The 25903-nt window shown below is 35.8% G+C and overlaps 1 protein-coding gene across 1 annotated transcript; it reads left to right on the top strand.

The window, feature by feature from the left end:
- LOC123239007 (caspase-1-like) lies at positions 1-25685 on the top strand. The gene is made up of 10 exons (XM_044666276.1): positions 1-18; positions 3167-3433; positions 13231-13302; positions 17934-18025; positions 18680-18853; positions 19238-19472; positions 20496-20639; positions 24270-24379; positions 24764-24902; positions 25555-25685. The coding sequence occupies exons 1-9, from the start codon at positions 12-14 to the stop codon at positions 24860-24862; spliced, it is 1200 nt and encodes a 399-aa protein (XP_044522211.1). The 5' UTR covers positions 1-11; the 3' UTR covers positions 24863-24902; positions 25555-25685.
- The last annotated feature ends 218 nt before the right edge of the window (positions 25686-25903 follow it).

Here is a 25903-nt window from a genome sequence, read left to right as displayed (position 1 = left end):
CTGGAGTGACCATGGCTGGTGAGTGAGAAGACTTTTTCATTGGTTAGGGAACTTTAAAAGGTGGGAAGAAACTTTTAGGAAGCATTTTAAATCTTTCAGGGCTCACAGTATGTTTCTGGTGAGAGGAGAGTTTGACCAAAAGTAGGTAAGGGAGGAAAATAGTCCAGAAATGGGATGTGCAATTAAACTCTCCCTGCATTACCTTGGATCAGAGATTCTATACTACCTAGGCACTCATCATTGAGACAAGAAGGTTAAAGATATTCTGATTTGATTTGATTTTTTCTCAGTTTCATAAGCTTCATAGAAACATTTCTGGTAAGGTAAGAAAACTATGAAAGACAGAGAGGAACTAATTCTTGACTCTTGCTGTTTTGAGTTTAATTTGTAGTTCCCATATAAATTCTTTTATGCTCTGGGCTCTATTGTCAAAAGAGTTAATTAGAATGGTCAATTTGAAATATACTCCACAGATTAGTTTTATGCTACTTTTCCAAGACTGTTTTCACACTACTTCCTTCATATGCCTTCCTGTCTAGATAATGAACTGTTCTCATGTTATATACATTTGCCTTGTTGAATTAGCATAGCCCTTCTTTTCATCCCTGAAAGAGATCTCCTTCCCTTTTCTACCAACTAACTTACTTTTGTAATGGAGCAGAGAAGACTCAAAAGTAACAGAACCCCTCAGGGGCCCCTCAAGGATCCCTCAGGGGGCTGGCAGCCTAGCTGGGTTTTCACCCAAAGTCTTATCTCACCTCCCTTCCCTCAGCTTGCCTGACCCACCCTGACCCTGCTGTAATGCTCCACTTCTGCTTCTGAGAAATTGCTTGCCTGTACATGTTTGAACACACCAATCCTATTCTTTGAAATGCGAGCCAAGAAAAATTCAAGCCAACTTATTTTCCTATATATGTTCTGTGCTTACTTATGGGTGGTGCGATTCTCTCTCATGTGAGGAGGATGCCCCAGTCGGCCAGTTATTAAAGGTCCCTAAAACTTCTAAACCTGGGTATTTGGCATTTTTTAGGAGGTGTCCCACTTCACTTTTCTGCATCCAATGACAGGCATTTGTTACTTCCTCCATGAAGCCTTTCTTGATTGCTTTAAATAAAAGCCTTCCCTTTCTACTTAAATATACCTGGAGTCTTTTGTCTAGATCTCTCTTTTGTCTTTATCATAACTATGCTATCATGTATCATAGTTATTTGAACTTGTTTTATATCTGTTTCCTATAAACTATAAAATTTTGAGGTCCTAAAACTATTGGCTATCATTTTTATTTCCTTAGTTCCTTGCTCTCTTTAAATACTTAAATGCTTACTGAATTTAGTTCAGTTTAGTAAAGGAATCTAAGAGGACGATCATAAGGATATAAAAATTGAGTAAGGCAACAAACCAGCAGCATTTATTAATCACCTACTAATTGTCTACTATGGACTAGGCAGATGACTCAATGAATAGAATACCAGGTATAGCCTCAGGGAGACTCATCTTCCTTAGTTCAAATCTGCCCTCAGACAATTACTAGCTATGTGACCCTTGGCAACTTACTTAACCTTATTTGCCTGAGTTGCCTCATTTGTAAAATAAGTTAGAGAAGGAAATGGTGAACTACTGTAGTATTTTTTATAAGAAAATCCTAAGGGAAATTGCAAAGTATCAGTTAAGAATGACGGATAACAATAAATATGCCTACTGTTATCAGGAAAAATCATATGGTAGTTCTTGTTTATTAGAAACTATTAAAATTATAGGATTGAATTTGTTTTCCTGGTCCCTTTCAGATTTTTTTGTAAATCAAAAGAAAGTCTTCAGGTATTGTTTGACTTGTTAGTGGCATCAGGTGTAATGCAAAGTGGCTAACAGAAACCTTTTGCTTCTGTAATTTCTAACAGTTACAAAAAGTCAGTTAGAAGTCTTAGAATCTTCAGAAAGTCAGTTAGAACTTAAAGCTATAAATAGAGGTGAAGTTCCAACTGATGGGGCTTTTGCCTTCTGGCTTTCACTGTGGCTGGAGGCTTTGGCTTTGGCTTAACCTGTTGGCTTTGGCCTAATTGCTTTGGCCTTGGCCTGTGCTTATCTTGTCTTGGGGAAATTTGGACCTATTTCATTTCTCTGGACCTCTCCCTGATCTCCCGTCTCCATCCCTCCCCTTCCCTGAATTTCTTTTGGGTTCTGGGTGGAAGGGAGGGCTTGGTAATTAGACATTGTGGGTTTAGTTTATATAGGCAAGTAGAGTATCCTCAAATAAGTTACCCCTAGTTTTAATGATTTGATAAAGACTTTACTTAAAAGGCTGGGTGAGCCGGGCTCTCTCTCTGTCTAAACCTTTCCGCAACCCATCCCCCACCATCACCCTCTCCCTATCAGCATTTAGAAAACCCTGAACCCCTCTGCCCTTCTGACTGACCCTGGTGTTAATAAATCCCCTTGTTACCTATTCAAACCGTCTGGTGAATCATTGTGTCAAAAATTAAGACAAAGGCTCAAGAGGAAGGAATCATTTTTCTTCTATTTCCTTGAGGGGAGCTGAGGGCATCCATCTTGGCAGGAAGTACTCACCTTCAATACTTTCTCCAGCCATCAGTTTGACTGTCAGGGAGGGGCCCCCTCGACCCCTCCCTCAAGAGACTTTGAAACTAACAAGAGAAACCCTCCAGCCAAACCTAAACATTTCTTACTGGCCCTAGTTTCCTCCCTGTATTCTCTGTCTCAAGCCTCTGGGAATAAACCTGTTTGAGCTGCCCTCTCCTACATACCCCATTTCCTTTATTTCCTACATACCTTCCCATACCTTCTTTCCTACTCCAATCACCTTATAATCACCTATACCCCCTTTATCCTTCCTCACACCCAAATTGCCTTTGACACACACTCAGATTACCTTATTTACTTCTTGATAACACATGCCTTCTTAAAAATAGAGATTTCATTGGAATACTAGAATTGGAATAGAGAATTCATGGAATACATGGAAGAGAGCTATCAGAAGGTTAGAATAATGAAAAACTAAAAAAAATCCCCAAAAACAAAACAGGGGATTATTGGGCCTAGGATCTGTTCATAGGTTGCTAGAACTTGTGGGGACCTGTATTAAAAATAAGAGATCTGTGCTTTTTAAATATATCTTAGGTTGAAATAGTATCTTTTTTGTTTCTTACAGACAAAGTTCTAAAGGAGAAGAGGAGGCTGTTTGTGGAGTCAGTGGACAGGGGTGTAATAAATGGATTACTGGATGATTTATTGGAAGTCCAAGTGTTGAATCAGGAAGAAATGGAGATAGTAAGGGAAGAAAATAAAACGGTCAGGGATAAGGCCCGTGTCCTGATTGATGCTGTCATTTGCAAGGGCCCCAAAGCCAGCCAATGCCTTACAAAAAGTATCTGTGAAAGAGATGGACACCTTGCAGAACAACTTGGTCTGTCTTCAGGTAAGAGACAATATCTCAGCTGAAAGGTGACTGTAGCTTTTCCCTGTACTTTGGAGCCTTCTATAAGACTTCTATATCATTAGATAGATAGAATAGATAGAAACCCGTGTCTACCTGCACTGAGCTTAATGACTCTTCCTCTTGTGGAACCAGAGTGTGATTCCAGTGGAAAATTTTTCCCCATATAGTTTTATCTTGGTTTTTCTATTCTCTTTGAAAGCTGAGAGGATTTCAGTGGATCCCACCTTTCTTTTGTTTTCTATGTGTTTACCTGGCCAAAGATGCCACAGATCCCTATATCATGCCCTCCCTTTGCCCCAAGCATATATAGCAGAGGAATAAAAGGATGAGTTGAGTCTAAAGAAGAAAAGAATTTTCTGAAATATAGAGTTCAATAGTAATCAAGGTTGTATCTCACTGGGAAGAGAACAGACTCCCAGTCCTATGAATGTATACATCCTAAGGAATGACAATATAGAAAGGGCCATTATGGATATTGTTGAGGTGTGAACCCCAAGCAATGAAAAAATAGACTCAATGAAAAAATTAGGTGATTTTATTATTTTGTTTTTGCATAATAGTAACTAACACTTAGCTTTAAGAAGCCAACCTTTTTTTTATTATAATACCCTACTACTGTTTCATCTGGGTAAAGAATTATAGAGAAATAACAAAGTTTCTATTGGGGGAGTGTGGACTAAGTAAAGAGTGTTTTTTAGAGAGCAAAAAATGGTGTTTATATAGGGCCTGATACTCCCTTCCCTTCCCCCAATCTCTCTTTCTCTCTTGTTCTGTTGGCCTAGCCAAAGAAGAAAATGGAACCAGTGAGGCAAATCTTCCATACATGGAGAGAAATTAAAAACAAAATGAAGGCACACTATTGATAAATGGAAGGTCATTCATGTATAAAGTACTTCAAATAGACAGAAGTAGCTAGGAAGAAGTATGTAAAGAGAAATACTATAAAAAAACTGAAAAAATAGGAAGAAGCCAGATTGTGAATGACTTAAAATGAGAAACATAGCATTTTATACATGATACTGTTGGTAATAAGGAGCCACTGGAGATTATTGCAGAGTGAAGAGTGTCTCATAGGTAGAACTAATGCTTTAGGAGAATCATGGTTCAATCATCTACCATTAATAATATCAACCTGTGAGAGTCCAAGAAGTTGCTTGCAAGATATTTTAGTGAGGGGTCTGTCAAAAAAACCATTACCTCTATTCTCCCATAGGACACCCAAACAAGAGGTACATACTTTTGTTTTTTCCTAAAGATTTATGCCAGAAATGGCATAGTATCCAAAATGCTAAAGGAGAAGTTATATGAATTATAGGAGGAAATACAGTAAAATGTTACTAATTGGGGGACTTAATCTTCCCCTCTCAGAAGTAGATAAATGCAATTTTAAAAAAAGATATAAAGAAGGTAAAGAGGTAAATACAATTTAGAAAAGTTAGATATGATAGACCTCTTGAGAAATTTGAGTGGGAGTAGAATGGAATACAATTTTTTTTTCTTAGTACATGACACCTTCCCAAAAATTGACCATATAGTACAGTACAAAAACCTCACATCCAAATGCAGAAATATTAAATGTATTCTTTTCAGACAACAACAAAATGAAAATTACCTTTGACAAAGGGTAGAAGAAAGACTAAAATTAATTGCAAACTAATCATATCCTAAATAATGAATGGATCAAAGAATAAATCATAAAAAATCAATAATTTCATTATAGAAGACAACAATGAGGAGACAACATACCAAAATTTATGAGATGCAGCCAAAGCTGTACTTAGGGAGAAATTTATATTCTAAATGCTTATGTCAATAAAATAGAGAAAGAACAGATCAAAAAACTGCTAATGCAATTAAAAAACTAGAAAAAACAAATTAAAAATCCTCAATTAATAATAAATTGCCAGAAAATCAAGGAACAGATTGCTAAAATTGAAAATAGGGAGAAGACAGAACTACTAAGTAAGACAAAGAGATGGTTTTATGAAAAAAATAAACCATTAGAAAATTTAATAAATAAGGAAAGATGAAAATCAAAGTTCAAAAATGAAAAAGGTAAAATCACAATCCATGAAGAAGAAATTAAAGTAATTATTGGGAGTTATTTTGCCTAACTATATTCCAATAAATCTTACAATATAATTGAAATAAATTAATATGTACTTACCTTTAAACTGTCAAGATTAACGAAAAAAAAAAGAAAGAGAATACTTAAAGAACCTCATCATAAAAAAAGAAATTTAACAAACCATCAAAGAACCCCACAAGAAAAAGGCCCCAAGGTCAGATGGAATCACAAATGAATTCTACCAGATATTCAAGGACAATCAACCCTATGGTTACATAAATTATTTGAAAAAAATTCTTCCAAATTCCTTTTATAATGCAAATATAGTATTGTTATCTAAAAGAGATAAAACTTAGAGAGAAAACTTAGACCAATCTCCCCAATAAAAAATGATGCAAAAATTTAAATAAAATTCTAGTAAGGAGATTACAACATTATATCACAAGAATCATATAACTTGACCAGTGAATTTTATACCAAGAATGAAGGGATGGTTCAATATTAGGAAAACTATCAGCATAATTGATCATATGAATAACAAAGCCAAAAGAAACAATATGATTATTTCAATAAATGTAGATAAAACCTCTGATATAACACATCAATTCTTCATTTAAAGAAACAGCTAATACAAACAGGAAACAATTTTATCAAATTTGCAGGATAGAAAATAAACCTACATAAATTACTACATTTTTATTTACCAAAAAAGTTCAATAGCAAGAAATGTAAATAATGATATAATAAAATAATGATAGGCAATGTAAGGTACATAGGGGTATATTTAGCTAAACAAACCCAGCAACTATATGAAACCAATTACAAAGTACTTTTCACACAAATAAGGTTAGACTTAAACTATTGGAAAAATATGAATTACTCATGGATAGGCTGACCCAATATAATAAAATTGACAATCCTAACTAATTTAATTTACCTCTTCATTGTCATGCCAACCAAACTTCTTAATAACTATTTCCTAGAACTAGAAAAAATAAACAGAGAATTCACATGGAAGAACAAAAGCTCTACCCAAAGAATATAAAAGGAATTAATGGAAAAAATATACATGAAGGAAAGAAACCTAGCAATACTAGATCATAAACTATATTAGAAAGTGGTGATCATCAAAATAATTTTGTATTGGTTAAAAAATAAAATAGTGGATCCATGGAATAGCTTAGAAAATCAACACACAATAATTAATGATCAAAGTAACCTAGTGTTTGATAAACCCAAAGATTCAGGTTTTTGATGGAAGGATTCACTATTTCACAAAATCTGGTGGGAAAAACTATAAAACAATGTCAGAAACTAGGCAGAGACCAAAATCTTATACCATATACCAAAATAAAGTTAAAATGGTTATTTGGACTAGAAATAAATGGAGACACCATAATCAAATTATAGGAAATTAGAAAAGTTTACCTGCCAGATACATATAAAGGAAGAATGTATGACCAAACAAGACATGGAGAACATTACAAAAAATGAAATGAATCATTTTGATTATATTACATTAAAAAGTGTCTATACAAATCAAACCAATGCAACCAAGATTAGAAGGGAAACAACATGTAGGGGAAAAATTTATAGCAAATGTCTCTGATGAAGACCTCGTTTCTGAAATATATAAAGAACTGAACAAAATACAAATATTCTCCAACAAATCATTGATCAAAGGATTGAACAGTTTTTAGAAAAATAAATTAAATTATTTATTTTCATATGAGGAAATATTCCAAATTAGCATTGATTAGAAAAACAAAAATTAAAATAACTCACACCTATCAAAGTGACTAATATAACCAAAAAGTTTTAGAGAACACATGGGAAAATTGGGATACTGATGTACGATTGTGGCACTGTGATTTGATACAACCTTTCTTGGGAGCAATCTGGAACCATGGCCAAAGACCATAAAACTGTGCCTACTCTTTGACTCAGTAATTCTGAGTTTGTATCCCAAAGAAATCAGAGAGAGAGTTTAGGGGAAAAACAGAAAAAATAGGACAATGAAAGAAAAATCAAGAAAAAGATAAAAAACTAATAGAAAATAGTTCATTGAGAATTAGAATTAGACAAAGGAAGCTAATGACTTCTGTAAGAGGGGAAACTAGATATTTAAGGTGTGGTCGCCAGAAATGACTTTTATGGAAGTTTATTTACAATTAGGAAAGTTGAATGTAGGGAAATTGAGAGAGAGAAACTCTGGCCCAGACAAGAGGTCCGGACCAGGTAAGAATTTAGAGGCCCCATCAAAGGAGCACAGAGGTTAATTAAACAAAGCTTCTAGCCACAAGGCCTTTTACAATTAGAGAGGCAAGAGAAGCCTCCTTGAGGCTAGAGCCTCCAGAAACACCAAGGGAGGAGAAAGGAAGTCAGCCTAACTTACCCACATGACAATTCAGAGAGAAGCTGTCTGAGGTCTCACCAGAGATTCTTCAACACTTAAGTTCAAAGCGCCAACTCCCTCCATAGGAAGTTACCATCATATTTAAAAGATAGCATCTTTCGTCACTTCCTGCATCCACCTCCAATTCCAAGTGGGCAAATGGCAGCCTCAACACTCCTTGTTTTTGATTTGTTACTTATTTTCACGTGTGGGTAACTGATCTTCCCCTCCCCACATAATTCTAAGTCAGGTAGGGTGACATTATTTCTGATGGCTAGAGTCTAACAATAAATGAGGATGAGCTAATTCCATTTACACACTTCCTAAGGCAGTAAGAAATAACAAAGCCATATAAAACTAATGAAATAATAGAAAAGAATATCAAACATCTTACAAAAACAACTGAGAAAATATATTGTGGAAAAGCAATAAAAGAATTGTCAGGCTACCAGAAATTTATGATCAAAAAAAGCTTTAATACTATGCTCCAAGAAATCATTAAGGAGAAAAGGCCCAGAAATTCTGGAACTAGAGAGTAAAAGAGAAATTGAAAGAATCTGTTAATACCCACCACAAAGAGGCACCAAGATAAAAACACACAGGAACACCAATGCTAGGTTCTGTAACTACTAGGTTAAGGAGAAAATACTGTAAGCAACAAGAAAAAATATACCTTAAATTTAAATTAATTCAAAGAATTAAATTTAAATGCTATGGAGTTACAGTGAGAATAACACAAGACTTAGCAGTTTCAACATTAAAAGAATGAAGGGCATACAACACAATATATTTAAAAGTAAAGGGGATGATTTTATAACCAACAATAACATATCCAGTAAAACTGAACATATGCCAAAAATGGATATTTAATAAACTAGAGGTTTCACCTAATTTTTTGGGGGTGGGGAAGCAAATGAATTTGGTAGAGTAAAATAAGGGGCTAGAGCAGAATATATTAAACTTCAGTTGATATAAAAAAGCAGGGTTAACAATCATAATCTTTGACAAACTTAAAGCTAAAAAATACATAATTGAAAGTGAAAAACAAGTAAAATATATTTTGTTAAATTGTAAAATAATGAATTTTCAATATTAAATGTATATGTAACAAATGTTATAACATCTGAATTTTTAAAGGAAAAACTAAATGAGCTATGGAAGGGAATAGATAACAAAATTAAGTAGTAAAGGACTTCAATTTTCCCCTCTGAAAATTAGATGAAGCTAATACAAAATAAATAAGAAATAAATCAAGGAGATGAATGGAATCTTGAATAAGTTAAATATGAGAGATACCTGGAGAAAATTAAATGGAAATTGAAAGTAGTATACCTTCTTCTTAGTGATATATGGCATTTTTATAGGAATTGACCATATATTAGGGCACAAAAATATTATAGATAAATGTAGAAGAGCAGAAATATGAAACATCCTCTTCAGACCAAAATTGTATAAAATAAAGGACAATGAAAACAAAAAGTAAAAATTAATTGGGGACTAAATAAAATAACTTAATCTTCAAGAATGAGTGAGTTAAATAACAAGTCATAAAAAAATAATTGCATTAAATAGGATAATAATGAGTTAACATACCAGAACCTGTGGGATTCAGCAAAAGCCTTAGAGGAATATTTATATCTTTAAATCATTATATTAATAAAATAAAGAACAGATCAACAAATTGAGAATAAAAAAACTAGATAAAGACCAAATTAAAAATTTCAAATAAAGACCAAATTGGAAATCTTAAAAATTAAAGTTATGAAATAAATATAATTCAAATAAAAAGAGAATTAGAGATCCAGGGGTAGTTAGGTAGTTCAGTAGATTGAATATCGGGTCTAGAGTCAGGAGGACCTGGGTTCAAATGCAACCTCAGATATTTCTTGACTATGTGAACCCAGCAAGTCACTTAGCTGCTGTTGCCTAGCCCTTTCCAGTCTTTTGGTTTTGAATTGATACTTAGTATCAATTCTTAGCCATAAGAGAAAAGTTAAAAAAAAAAAAAGAATTAGAGATCCATTGAAAAAGATGAAAGAATAACCTGGAGGATGAATAGACTATGCCAATTGGGATAACATAGGCAGGATGACAGATGGATGTAGTCAAATTTCAAGGCATATATATATATATATGTGTGTGTGTGTGTGTGTGTGTATGCCATTTTAAGGTCCTCCCAGCTCTGATATGATAAGAATACACCATATCCTTTTCCTAAAGAGTTATTTGTACTTTTTGGTTGTTATTGTTGTTCAGTCATGTCAAATTCTTTGTGACCCCATTTGGAGTTGTCTTGGACATATAATGGAGTGGTTTCTCATGCCCTTCTCCAGCTCATTTTATAGATGATAAACTGAGACAAGCAATATCGGGTGGCTTGCCCAGAGTCAAAAAGCAGGTAGGAATCTGAGGCTAAATTTGAACTAATGAAGAGGAATGAGTCTTTCTGAGTAGAGTCCTGGTGTTCTCTCCATTGTGCCACCTATGTGCCCTATCTCCTACCCTCCACCAAAAACAAAGCTATTGGGAAAATCATAACTTTAGGGAACTTGAATGACTGGTTGATCCTTAGCACTGAATAGATTGTGATGAATTTGGCCCTACCCTTATTAGAGGTTATTATAACATATGAGTGTAAATATTGGCTCATAATTAATGTGGCCAAACAAAACCATCAACTTTTTCTTGTCAATTGTTTTTAAGAGAATTATCTTGTCCATTCTAATGTCACTGAATCTTTAAGTGTAAAGGCTTTCTTATTCCAAATATGCATCTTATAGATAAAAGAAAAACAAAACTGATGCCCAGACAGTTTAAGTAAGGGATTATTTATTTTTTTTTTCTAACATGAATCCTTTTGACAACTTAGCAAATCCAGTGGATCCCTTCTCAGAATAATATTTTTAAACAAATGAAACTGAATGTTTAGGATTATAAAGGAATTATATTTAAATAAGATATGAAATGCTGTTGGAAAACACCTTCAATGACTGATGATTAAGAAACTGTGGTTTAAATTATTTGCCAGATGTCAAATATGTAGTTAGTTACATAAATAGTTCTATATTCCAGATCTTTTTGCTAAATTTAAGCTGGTGAATATTTGAACCTAAAAATGACTTTATGTTATTCTTATAAAGTTTCATCTTTCTTTTTTTAGCCTGGCATTCTAAAACATTTAAATTAACTATAGCAAAGCATGTTTTTGTTATCCCAAATTCCATTAAGGGGAAAACATGGCTTTAATTGTTTCCCTCCTCAAAGAAGGATATATTCCTTAGCAAGGATCAAGTTTGCCTTTTGACAATTCAATTCCCATAGGTGACTGATGGAAAACTATGGCATGGGTGCCAAAGATGGCATGCAGAGTGCTCTCTGTGGGCACATGGCTGCCCCCCCCCCCAGTTCATTACTAGAAAGGCTGAGGGACTTGGGCAGAGCTGCTCCCTTCCCCCTCTCTACTGATGACATTTTCTCACATCCCCCACCCCTCTGCCCAGCAGGCCAGTGGGACTACACAAAAGATAAAGTGGGTGATTCACAGGCAGCAGAGTTGGAGGGAAGCAGAGTGCTTGGGCTGCTCCCCTCCCCCTTCTCCACACTCACTGAGGACATTTCTCAGTCAACCCACCCTGCTGCCAGCAACCCAATGGGAGAGCTTTCTCTCATGTGTGGGATAAGAGGTGGGGCAAAGCATGCTGGCATTCAATCTGGGGGAGGGGGGGCAAGTCACTAGGTCTAGGAGAGGGGCAGGGCCTGGCACTCCATCTCTAAAAGGTTCATCATCACTACCACAGGATTTAGAGCTGGAAGGTATAAGGGTGGAAAAGGGGTTTTATGGGTTCAATATATTAAAAGGTGGTCGCCAGAGGATTGAGCTATTATCAATCCTCAATTAAGAATAATCTCAAGTCAAAATTGACTTTTATGGAAGTTTATTTACATGAGAGAAGAGAGAGTAAGTATGGAGATAAGAATCTATCCCACTCATTAGTCCAGATAGATCTTAACCCTCAGCTGAGGGTTAAAGGGCTTGAGACCGGAGGTGAATGGAGCAAACTTCATTCACGGAGTCTATAAAAGGAAGTTTCTTAATAGAAGTTCAGGAAGATTCAGTCTTCAATCTCACCACCTGTAACAGTCTTGGTCACGAACCAGCCAAGCTCCCTTAGGTCCCCTTCACCAAACCAGTCGCAGCCTCCCTCCCCTTCCTCTCTGGAAGGGCTCACATATATGTCACTTCCAGTGCCTTCCCTTAGTCTGCGTGTCCAATCACAATAGATGCTTCTCAAGAAAGCATAGGGGACGGTCTGTTGATTCTGATTCATTACTCACTCTAGCACACCATGGGTTAGGACTTCCAAGAATTGGAAGGTGCTCTCACCTTTGGTGATTAAATCTAAAGGTGGGCAGTGTAGACTTAGTCTAATTATTACAAGGTGACTTAAGAATAACATATTTTGGGGGCTCTAGGTGGCTCAGTGGATTGAGAGCCAGGCCTAGAGATGGGAGGTCCAAGTTCAAATCTGGCCTCAGATACTTCCTAGTTTTGTGACCCTGGGCAAGTCACTTAATTCCCATTGCCTAGCCCTTACCACTCTTTTGCCTTGGAGCCAATACACAGTATCGACTCCAAGATGGAAGGTAAGAGTTTAAAAAAAAAGAAATACATATTTCATTTATCTAATTTTGTACTTGAGGAAACTGAGGCTCAGAGAGTTATAGGGCCTTACAAAAGGTCACAGAGCTGGTAATTACAAGGATTTGATCTCAGAGTGTATATCTCCAAATTGAATGCTCTCAAGTAGTTTTCTAAATCCTTTCAGTAGTCCCAATCTATATTCCAGTTGGTCCCATAGAATTTTGACATTCAGTATTTATATAACATCTTAGAGAAGGAAGTTAAGTGATATATAATTATCAGAAACCCTTGAACTCAGAGGGCAGTAATACAAGATCCCAGAAATAACATGTGCTAGGTACAGTCTCCCCACTGCCCTACCCCTATTCCCACTCCAATCTTTCTTCTCTGGGCTTCAGAGAAATTCTGCTTCATGATTCTTCATGAATCAGGGTTGTTGCATAGATCGGATGAGGTTTTGAGTTTTGATATCTATTTAGGAGTTGTAGTTACTTCCATCTATTCTTGTATTTCACATCAAGTGCTAAGAACTTTGTGTTGTAGGTATTGAGAAGAAAAATTCTCCATTTCAAAAAAGAAGTAAAATATATGAGGAGGTTTAACACACTAAAAAGAAGTTGCTTCAGAGGAATATTATCTTATCACAAACCTGACATCTTGTTCCCCTACAGGATCTGAGACAGGATTATTACTAGCTGGGCCTAGTGTTCAAGTATTGCTGAAAGATTCTTCTTCTTTACCAGGTAACCTATCACAAAAGACATTTCTTAGGCCTCCTTTCTGCTAAAAAAGCAATAAACTTGGGCTAAAGTTGACAAGGAAAGGGAAGAGTTATTACTGGGAACTCCTTAGCTCAAAGGTCCACTATCAAATTAAAGAAAGGGATATCTTGGAGGTGGTGGGATTAGAGTGAAGTAAGAGTCAGAAAAATGCCTTTTGTCCTCCTCCCTTCTAAGAAAGATTTTTTTTTAATTTCCTTTTTTTGGTAGAGAGATCAACAGAGAACCCCTTGACACAGAGACTAGGGAAGGGTCCTAGACAGTTCTTATTCATGGCACTTGAACATTGAGATTCAGTCAACCTGAACAAAAGGACTGTGTTTGCTGCCCACCCCAAGGGACATGATTTAGCCATGATTCTGTTTGCTATAATTCTCAATGCCATACCTATTTTGTTTCTATCACATTTCTTTCCTTTTCCCCAAGAGTAATTATTTTCCTTCACCTGAAGGTTCAATATTCAATTTTACTTTTTTAGTATAAGATATCTCTGTTTATTACCCAATGGTTTCATTTCAAAATTGAATCCACCCTTGAAGCTGCTTTAGGTCACTACTAAGTAAGGTGATTGTGAATCCTTACCACCAACTGTTGGTGGAAACTTGATCCAAATAAAATCTAGTACTAGATTTTTGATATTACTTTCTATCTTCTAATTGGCTTTCAGACTCGCCATGTCATATTTCCTCTCCACGGGTCCCCACAACATCACTTATCTGAGGTCAATACTAGAGGAATAACCTGATTTCTCAATATCAAAAGATAACACAGGGCAGCTGGGTAGCTCAGTGGTTTGAGAGTCAGGCCTAGAGATGGGAGGTCCTTGGTTCAAATTAGGCCTCAGACACTTCCCAGCTGTGTGACCCTGGGCAAGTCACTTGACCCCCATTGCCCACCCTTACCACTCTTCCACCAAGGAACCAATACACAGAAGTTAAGGGTTTAAAAAAAATTTAAAGAAAAAAAAAACCTGGTCACATCTGATACCTCCCTTATTTACATACCTACCTTAATCCTACTTAACCAGATTCCTGCTTCAGATCTGTCTTCCCTTTCCCCTGAGCTCTCTCAGGATGTGTTCTAATATAAATATCTTTTAAAAAATTAAACTTTCTCTCTCATTTTCATTCCTTGCATCTTCTGGCATTCACTGAGATCCATCTCCCTTCTGATGATGATTGCCAGGATTAAAGTGGTTATGGTATAGGAGATAGAACATTCCTCACTCTCCTTTGCCATTTTGTAGTCACTGTGTCTTCCACCATAACTTAGAAATCTCTGTTCCTTTTTCAATTAAACCACCCAAATTTTCCAGTCAGTATAGATGCTGGTACTCCTTTTCCTTCCAGCTTCAAGGTCATTCTTCTTTTCTCAATGTCTTATGCATAGTCAATAGTCTTTCTATTAAAACTTTATAAGAGAACATATATATGTGTGTGTGTGTGTGTGTGTGTGTGTGTGTGTGTGTACCCAAATGTTCTGATTTCCTTGTTCCTCAATCTACTCAGATTCCTTGACCTACTTCTCCTCTCCACTTCAGTTATATATATAGATGACTGATCATATCATTTCTCAAAAATACTTAACTTCCATGCTAATGAACTTCAAAATTCCTTTTTTATGTTGTGATATTTAACATTCCATCTCCTTCTATGTCTTATAATCTTTAATCCTACAACTCTGACTTTGTTCTGAAACTTCCTCAAGACCTTCAAATTTTTTTTCCAGGCTATTATCCACACAGTATCTATACTCTCATCCCTACCTAATCTAAATATTCTGATGAAGGAGTTCAGGTCTACACAATCTTGATTTTTTATAATCCCCTTGGCTGTTTTTACTGTTGTTGATTGTACCATGCCAAATCTAAATTCTGGAATGATCTCAAAATATCTCTTTTATTCCTGTTAATGTGTTGCTGAAAGGAGCTGGAGAAAGTTACAAAATCATGCTGTTTGTGTCTACTTTATGAGTCCCTGTGGAAGAAAGTTTATGTTTATACTTTCAAATTGACTGTTTCTCTTACCTAGGTGGATGTCCCAAACCATCTTGTTTCTTCTCCAAGTCTCCCAATGTTTTCCTCTCCTGTAATATCCTACATTGGGAAACTTGTGTCATAGCTCACTGGAAAAAATTAAATTATCTGTCAGAAACTCCTTTTTATTCTCTCTTGTCCCCACTTCCTCATCTTCCATATCTCTGATATAATTTTCAATTATCTCAATTTTAACTTGAGTTTCTAATAGAGAAGACTTTTCTTTGTTATGGTAAACATTTCAATATGCACCCTTGGTTTTCTCATTTCCTGTCTTCTCTAACAGATTGTGCAGCTATCATCCCATTGCTCTCTTACCTTCAATCTCTCTATTACATATATATGTATCTATATATCTATATGTATATATATTTATATATATATACATATATATATATATATATATATTTGTTTGTTTGTTTGCTGTCTACAAATTCCTCTCAAAAAAACTCCCAAAAAAACCCCAGAACTCACTTAATTCTACCATTCTGGCTAACTATCATCCTTCCTAGGAGTCACAGTCTAGTTTTCTTAATGTAGTTTCAAATTTTAATAATTTTATAAGGGCAACAGTTAAAAACTTATAAGAAATCTTCAAGTTAAATTGTTTTTACATTCCCAAACTAGAGGGGTTATTTCTTTCAAATAATTTTTTTAAAAAAATAAGATAAAGCACTCTGTCATTTAGCATTATGAGTGCTACAGAGTATGGAAAGTACTTTCTTGGACTGGTGGGTTGGCAGAGGAAGTCCTCTTGCTTGGCCACCTCAATAATCTCATCAATCTACATCATCCTTCCTCTTTGGGGATCACAAACTGTTTTTATATATGAATCAAAATATTGCAGTTTGGATGTTCTTAAGGTTAGGATTGGAAATACAGTTCTCTCAATTATTCATAACAGCTGATGAAATTACTGTTGTTGCTCAGTTGTTTCAATCATGACCAACTCTTCGTGACCCTATTTGGGGTTTTCCTGGCAAATATACCGGAGTCGTTTGTCATTTCCTTTTCCAGCTCCTTTTATAGAAGAGGAAAGTAGAGCAACAGGGTAAAGTAACTTGTCTGGTGTCACACTGCTAGTAAGTGACTGCAACCAGATTTGATCTCTGATTTTCCTGACTCCAGGCCTAGCATTCTATATACTGTATCACCTAGCTACCAAAAATTCAAAATCAAGTAGTGCAATATATATAGCATAAGATGGTAGTTATGCTCAATTTTAATAATCTATCACATTTAATAAAACCAATTGAAAATAAGTAACCTCGTAAAGGTTTTGTTTGTTTATTTGTTTCATTTTGTTTTGTAAATTTATTGCTGCTATAATCCTAAAGTCCTTAAAGCTCAAAATTGCAATAAAACTTTTAGGATACTCTCTCTTCCCTATTCTATTAAATTAGTAGAAAATTTCACATCTATTGCATGCATTCACTTCTTCCTTTCTCAGTATTTTCTTTTTTTTTTAATTTTTTTTTATTTTAAACCCTTAACTTCTGTGTATTGACTTATAGTCTCAGTATTTTCTAATCATATTGCAACCTGACTTCTAACCTCATCATCCATTTGAAAGAATCCTGTGAAAAGTTGCCAGACTTCTCTTAATTACAAAAGGTAATGGTCTTATCCTCAACCTTATCCTTCTCAGCCTCTCTGTATCCTTGGGTAAGATTACCTTCTACTGGGTTTTCTCTTCCCCTTGATTTTTCATAACACTGCTGTCTGGATTCCCTTATACCTCTTTTTTAATCTCAGTCTCCTTTAAAGATTCCTTATCCAATTCAACTTCTAATTGTGGGTGTCCCTAAGTCTTTGCCCTAGAGCCTATTCTCCTTTTATCTCTACTTTATTGAGATATTGTCAGTTTCCCTGGACTCAATTATCTCTATACTGATAATTCACAAATCTTTTAAACCAACCTCACTCTCTACTCTGAGCAACAATTCCACATTCCCCACCAGCCTATTTACAATCTCAATCATGAAATCCTGTAGCACCTCAAATTCAAAATATTTGAAATGTATATTTTTTAATATTTCATTCCAAACTCTAACTCCTTTTGGTACTCTCCTTTTACCAGTGGAGATACCACAATCTTCACAATCATCCAGATTCAAAACTTTTGTGCCTTCCTCTATTACACATTCTGATCCCAACAGTTTAATTACTTGTCATTTTTTTTGTCATTTCTGCCTTCACACACTCTCTCATATATATCATCTCATCTCATGTAGTTTAAGTTTCCTCTCCTGGATTATTACAATTGCCTTCTAATTGGTCCCTCCTCTTTAAGACTCTCCACACTCCAAACCATTCTTCACATGGTTGTCAAAGCTCCTTGAGGAAATGTGTTATTTCCTTTCTTCATATTCCCAGTGCCTAACACAGTAGCTGACTCATAGTAAGTAAATAATATAAATAATTTTTTACTGGTTGATTCATAAACATGGAAAATTATATGGCTTCCCCAACCCACCCAGGGCACAAGAGAATTGTAGTATGTATTAGGGATTCTAATGCAAATAATATCACAGATCACAAAATCCCTTTTGTTTTATAGTTCCTCAGGCAATCCAGGCCAATGACATAGACACACTCAAGTTTTGCTCCAATGAAGACTTCCAAAGGCAAAGGAAGAAAATGGAAGGACAGGTACTATGTATGCCCTTTCCACTAAGAAATAACCAGTAACTCACCCAACTAAAAATATGTAGGACTCCACTAGGAAGAAGACCTTTCCTATATCTACCTTAATATTTGTGAGATAGCAAAGAGCAAGATCTGTCCATTTCCTACACTAGATTTCTTGATTCCTTTTTTCTCCTGTTGCCAAGCAAAGCTCACATTTTTTCCCAAGATCCTTCAATGAATAACCATAACTAATTCTGGACTTAAGATTTCTGATACTTCTATCTTCTGCTCCCTTCATTCAACCGCATCTCTAATTGAGATAATGTTGTATTTTGACATCTTATAAAGGTTGGTGAAAGAAGCTACTGTACTCTTTTTTTTTTGTTGTTTTGTTTTGTTTTTATATTTTTAAACCCTTAACTTCTGTGTATTAGTTCCTTGGTGGAAGAGTGGTAAGGGTAGGCAATGGGGGTCAAGTGACTTGCCCAAGGTCACACAGCTGGGAAGTGTCTGAGGCCAGATTTGAACCTAAGACCTCCCGTCTCTAGGCCTGGCTTTCAATCCACTGAGCTACCCAGCTGCCCCTACTGTACTCTTACCAGAGCAACTAGTCTTTGTTCTTAAATTCAGCATTGTTGGGGAAGTCTCATTCACACTCATATTAATTGCCTACAGATATACCCAGTGATGGAGAAAGTATCCCGAACACACCTGGCCCTCATCATTTGTAATATAGAATTTGACCAACTTCCCAAGCGAAATGGAGCTGAATATGACATCACAGGAATGCACAACCTTCTTGAGGGTTTGGGTTACAGAGTAGATGTTAAAGAGAACCTCACTGCTTTGGTAAACACAAATACAATCCCTTTGTCACTCCATAGTGATAAAAATTCCCTGTCCCAGGTCATTCATTCCAGGGTCTAAGAGAACCCAAAATTGTTTCTAAAAAGTTCAGCACCTTTCAACATACCATTTCAGAGCAAGAAGTTCATTAATTGGGATAGGATAGTTTTTGTAGACTTGATGAGACTACTCTCCTCCCTAACATTTTGAGGAAGATTCTGATTTTAGAATGTTCCTATGTTTTCCTTAAAAAGTAACTTCCATCTTCCTTTCAATTAAAAATATCCATTTCCCTTTAAGATACAGCATCAGTTGTATCACTGAATGCAAAATTAAAAATTATTCCACTCTATGTTACTGAACCAATAAATCTAGACTTTATTTTAGGAAATGGAGTCAGTGCTGAAGCAGTTTGCCTCGTACCCAGAGCACTGGACTTCTGATAGTACTTTTCTGGTACTCATGTCTCATGGTGTGCCAGGAGGCATCTGTGGGAAGGATTACACAGAGAAAGACCCCCAAATGCTTGATGTTAACAAGATCTTCCAAATTTTCAACACTTCCAACTGCCCTAGTTTGAAGGACAAGCCCAAGGTCATAATCATTCAGGCTTGCCGAGGAGGTGAGTATGGATTAAGATTGATTCATAGTATAGTCATTCCTGGTGCTTCGTCTTCTATAGAGTGATCTCCACCTATCATTATTCTACACTTCAATTCTGATGGAAAAATGTACAGTGTCACCCATACTTAGATAGTCTTCCCTGTGGGAATTCCATTTAATGGATTTATGTTCATCTTGACCATAGATCTGGTGAGTTAGGAAGAAGTTGCCTCAATTTTGTGAAATGTCTCCATCCACCATTCTTTGGAAATGAGTTTCATCCCATTCTGTCATTTTAGCAATGAAAATAGTCAGGAAAGATTGGTTTGACAATGAAAAAATAGAGGACCTAGATAAAGAAAGCCTTTGGTTTAATTAAGAGAAGGTGAAAAAACCAATGGATTTGGCATAAAAGAACCTATATTCAAATAAAAATTATCTTCTATATAATTCCTTCTCATTTAGGAAATGGTTTCAACTCCTAAGGTAGAATTTAGTTTTCTTTTATACTATAATGCGAAGAGTATTGCCTTGAGTCAGAGAACCTCGGTTCAAATCCTAAAGCTAAAAGCCGGCAATATCTGTGTGACCTTAGAAAAGTCATTGAAGCTTTATGGGTCTTAGTTTCTCATCTTTTCAATGAATGGCTTAGAATAAATTATCTCTGAGTTCCTATACATAATGTTTTTGACACTGATTAGATGTGTGATCATAGTTGTCTCTTAACATCTCCATGCTACAGTTTCTTATGTTAAATTGGAGAGATGTTGTGAGAATTAAATGAAGTAATACATGTAAAATATTTTGTGATGTTAGCTCTTACTATGGTCTTGAAAAAACTACTAACTATAGGAGAAATGGTTCCTAACATGTATGTGTGTGTGTGTGTGTGTGTGTTTATGAGACAGAGAGACTGAGAGAGACAAAGACAGAGACAGAGACAAAAGCAGAGAGAAGGTATATGAATTATTACTGTTACATATTAGCCCAACATTTGAGGATTCTTGTCTCTGCTCAATGCCCAACTCTTGTGTTTCTATAGGGAATGATGGAACTGTTTGGGTTAATGATTCAGCAGTGTCCTCTGAACAGAGATGTAGCCAAGACCTACACATCTTTGAGGATGATGCTGTCCGTAAGGCCCATGTGGAGAAGGACTTCATTGCTTTTTGCTCATCAACTCCAGGTAGATGGCTTCCTAAGCAAGAATATTATAAATGCACAATCTCATCTTATCTAGTACAAAATGACTCAATAATCCATGTCTGGTAGGAATTGATAAAAGATCATATGATAACTGTATCATTCTTGGTTTCTCTAGACCAGCAATGGTGGACCTTTTAGAGACCATGTGCCATGCCCCCCTAGAGATTGAGTGCTGTCCTGGCATCCCAGACACCCCCACACTCCCCTTCCTCCCTCCTCCCACCTCTTTACCCAGACAGGGGAAGGGGAAAGTACTCCCACTGGGTTCTGAGCAGAGGGGTGGGTGAAGTGAAAAAATTTTCTCAGGGTTAGGATTAGGGTTAGAAATGAATCTAGGGTTAGAGTTAGGAAAGGGAGTGGCCCAAGCACAGGCTGCTCCCCTCCAACTCTGCTGCTTGTGACCCACCCACCTTATCCCAGAGAGGGAAAGGAGTAAGGGCTCCCATTCGGTTCCTGGGCAGAGGGATAGGTCAAGTGTTTTTAGGATTAGAGGTAGGGTTAAAAACAAATTTAACATTAGGATTAGAAACGAATTTAGGGTTAGGGTTAGAAACAAATTTAGCATTAGAAATGAATTTAGGGTTAGTGTTGGGGTTAAAATGAATTTAGGGTTAGAATTAGAGTTAGAAATGAATTTAAGTTTAGGATTAGGGAGGGGAATGGCCTAAGCATGCTCTGCTCCCCTCAAGCTCTGCCTTCTGTGACCAGTCCACCTTATTCCAGATAGGGGAGGGAATAAGTGCTCCCATTGGGCTTCTGGGCAGAGAAGTTGGTCAAATGAAAAAATCCTCAGGTGGGGTGGAGAGAGGTAAGGTAGCATCTCCACCAAGTCCCTCTGCCTTTCTAGTAACAAACGCCGGCAGGCATTGGACATGTACCCAGAGAGGTCTCTGCATGCCTTTTTTGGCAATGTGCGATCAGTTTGTCATCATAGCTTTAGACCTTTTTTTCAAAAAATCTCATTGGTTTCTTTCAGTTACATTTTATCTATTTTTTTCATAATAACTGATCTTATACACATTCTTCTACTGCTGCTCAGTATGACTGACTGACTCAGAACTTACTGTTTTCAAAACAGTTTCCTCATGGCAAAGTCTCTTTTTGATAAAAAATTATTTATTTAGACTGTTTTTCCATGGTTACATGATACGTGTTCTTCCCATCCTCTCTTACCTCACCCATCCTAGAGCCAATGAGCAATTCCACTGGGTTATACATGTATCATTGTTCAAAACATATTTCCATATTATTAATATTTGCAATAGAGTGATCATTTAAAGCCAAAATCCCCAATCAAATACCCATTGAACCATGTGACCAAGCAGTTGTTTTTCTTCTGTGTTTCTACTTACACAGTTCTTTCTCTGGATGTGGACAGTGTTCTTTCTCGTAAGTCCCTCAGAATTGTCCTGGATCATTTTATTGCTGCCAATAGAGAAGTCCAGTACATTTGATTGTGCCACAATGTATCTGTCTCTGTGTATAATGTTCTCCTGGTTCTACTTTCACTCTGCATCAATTCCTGGAGGTTTTCCAGTTCACATGGAAATTCTCCAGGTCATCATTCCTTATAGCATAATAGTATTCCATCACCATCAGATATCATAATTTGTTCAGCTATTCCCCAATCGAGGGATACCCCATCATTTTCTAATTTTTTGCCATTATAAAAAGTGTGGATATTTGTCAGATCTATGGAAAAGGAAAGAATTTAAGACCAATCAAGAGATAGAGAATATTATAAAATGTAAAATTAATCATTTAAATTACACTAAATTAAAAAAGATTTTGTACAAACAAAACCAATGCAACCAAAAGTAGAAGGGAAACAACAAATTGGGCGAAGTTTTTATAACAAAAACCTTGAAAAAGGCCTCATTTCTCAAATTTCTAAGTAGCTAAGTCAATTTTATGAAAAATCAAGCCATTATCTAATTGACAAATAGTCAAGGGACATGGATAGGCAATTTTTAGATAAAGAAATCAAAACTATCAAGAAGCACATGAAAAATATTCTAAGACTCTCATAATTAGAGAAATGCAAATCAAAACAATGTTGAGGTAACACCTCATACCTAGCAGATTGGCCAATATGATAGTAAAGGAAAATAATAAATATTGGAGGGGATGAGGCAAAATTTGGACACTAATACTCTATTGCTGGAGTTGTGAATTGATCCAAACATTCTGGAAGGCAATTTGGAATTATGTCCAAAGGGCTTTAAAAGACTGCCCGCTCTTTGATCCAGCCATACCACTGTTGGGTTTGTACCCCCAAAGAGTTAATAAGGAAACAATACTTGTACAAAAAAATGGCCAAGTCTCGTAACCTAAAACAATATATAATCTCTGAAGACAAAATTTCTAGATATCAGCAACTTAAGAACTTAAACAGGAATATATTTCTGGAAGTACAAATTAATAAAGTGTTTATTATATTGATTAAGATGAAAATTAAGAAATCAGAATCAAATGGGATTAGAGAAGTGTTCCTGTAAGAAGATTTTTAGGAAGGATTGAAAATGTATAGGAATATGACAGTATAGAGGAAGAGGGGGAAGAGGTTATAGGCACATATTCCAAGGTTGCTGCTACATTTTCTAGCATCCTATTCTCAAAAATACTTTGGCTTTCCTTACTTCTCATCTTTTGGAGAACAAAATGCCTCTTTTAAGAAAGAAGAAACTGATTTCTAGTGAAAAGAGACCAATAAGAGATATAATTCCAGAAGCTATCCTTGAGGCAAGAGGAATAAGACTAATATTTATTCTCATTACCTGCCATTTATTAAGCTTCTACTAAAGACAGCATCTAACTTTTTCTGGAAATTACTTCTTTGCTTCTCCTTTCTCCCTATGGCAGGGGAAAAAAGTGCCATGCTTATAGAATATGGTGTTGACCTAATTTAAGCACTCATTACTTCAAGCTTGGACTGTAGTAATGAGTTCCTAACAAGTCTATCTTCATTTTCCTTTCCCTCCAACCAATCCTTTATAAAGGTGCCAAAATGATCTACTTAATGTATACATTTAAAATCTTATTCAATTTCTTAGAAATCTCTAATTTCTCCTCATTTGTTTCTCTGGCACCTAGCACAATGCCTCACATATAGCAGGCACTTAATCAATGTTTGCTCAATTGAATTTCCTAAAAGATGAAAGACATTGGCCTTTAGTAATATATAAGGCCCTCCAAGATGCTTACAACTAAGTTTTTTACCCTAATGTCACACCACACCACTTTCTGTCCTTTTATCTGCTAGCTAAACTAAGCAAGTACCCTGATCTCATCCTCTCTCCTTCCCTCTATTGCCACTTCTGAAATACTTGTAATCCCTTCAGAACTTATTTTAGTTGACATTTCCTTTAAGAGATCTTCTTTAATCTTCCTTCCCTAGATAAAAATACTTTCCCCCTTCATAGCAACGTTACTGCCTCTCTCTTTTGCCCTTATTACATGCTACCTTTTTTCCCTATTTAAGTGTGTTTATATCTAATCTTCTCTACTGGATTTTAAATGCCTTGGAGAAAGGAAATGTATTGTTTTTCATCTTTGAAATGCTTGCATATATCAGATGTCTAATACCTAGAAAATTGAATTCCATTCCCAGATAATATGTCTTGGAGAAACATCAAAAAGGGTTCTCTCTTCATCATCCAATTAATTCTTTGCTTCAGAGAGTATGCTTGGTGCTGTCACCTGTATGATATTTTCTGCAAGGTAAGATAATCAACACATCATAGGCTTTTGTACCAGCACTGTTCTTTATAGTTTCTTGTAGTTTTATTCTCCATTTTGTCCTGATGTCTTGTTAAGCTATGAGGACTTATTCTAAGCTGGAAGATCTAGGCCAAAATTGGTCTGACATGCTATAAATCATAGTAACCATGGCACAATTAGTTTCTCATATTTTCTCACTGCCCTGAAGCAACCTATATCAGTGGTCAACAATTTCAGTCAAGAATCTAGGATTACTTCATATTGTTTCTTCTTCAGGGAGGTTTACAAATGGGAAGTGAGATTTGCTTGTTTTTTTTTTTTCTTTGTTCTGGTACACACAAGTATTTTTTTTTTCTCAGAAACTCATCTTGTCTCTTCACTTAGGTTCAACATTCATTTGAAACCCCAATGGAGAAGGTGCAAATGCCCACCATTGAAAGAGCAACATTAACAAAATATTTCTATCTTTTCCCGGGAAATTAAAGCTAATATACAGCAATAACAGCAGCTGCTGGCTGTTCAGGTAAATTATACTAATGTGGTAGGGGTTAATATTCCCCATCTCCAGGTAAAATTTGGATAATGGAGAAAAGTGTGGAATGGCAACTGTTTGGGTGAATAATGCAGGACCCATGGCTTGTTTTGAATAGGTAGAAGTATGAATCTTCTCATATATTTTTCAAATCTTTGATGTCCCTGCCATGATTTTATAAATGTAGAAAGTGATGATCAGACTAATCTATTTTTCTTGTTTTTAATAGTGGTTTAGAGGTAGTCTCTTGTTTTGATCTTAGATGTACCCACACTGATGAGATTGAAGAGACAAGGCAACTTTTAGAATTAAACATTGGTTGGCATAGCACTCTCACTAAGTAGTCAATTAGATCTCTTAATAGAGCAAATACCAGTCATATCTCTACTCCTAAATTGGACCCCATAGCACTTCAGTGCAAGGATATTCCTCTGTCAGAGTAACCTGTGGTAGATCTTGGTGTTATTGATAGGTCTCAAATTCAGATTATTCTGGGTCTTTCTTCCCATAACTCTAATTGGTAAATATTGGGACATCATAATTTTGTGGCTGTGTCTTTCATTTCTTGGGTTGGCCTTGGACTAAGAATTAGCTATATCATTACAATTTCTTATGTTATACTTCCCTTTTATTTTTCTTCTAGGAAGTCACATGTAATTCAGTACTTATATAAAACCATCTCCTCTGGAAGGATGTTTTAATTACAGGGATTTTTTTTATGTTTTCTCATTATCAGATTTTTTCAATAAACAGTACAATAAATACAGAATGAAATAATTTGTCATCTTTTGGGGTTTTTTACCAGTTAAGTGAGACATTTAGAAGATTGCCCAGTAGTTATGTGAACAGGACAGAGCAGTACAGAAAATCCTAGTTTTCCTAATATAGTACTAAAGAATTTCATTCAATGTCTATCAAGAAGCTGCTTCCTATTCAGAAGTAAATTAATGTCTGTGGATTATACAAGAAAAGTGGAAAACTCAGTCCCTGCC

Source organism: Gracilinanus agilis, chromosome 3, assembly GCF_016433145.1.
Source record: "Gracilinanus agilis isolate LMUSP501 chromosome 3, AgileGrace, whole genome shotgun sequence".
Classification (NCBI taxonomy): domain Eukaryota; kingdom Metazoa; phylum Chordata; class Mammalia; order Didelphimorphia; family Didelphidae; genus Gracilinanus; species Gracilinanus agilis.
This window is presented reverse-complemented; position numbering and strand designations above follow the sequence as displayed.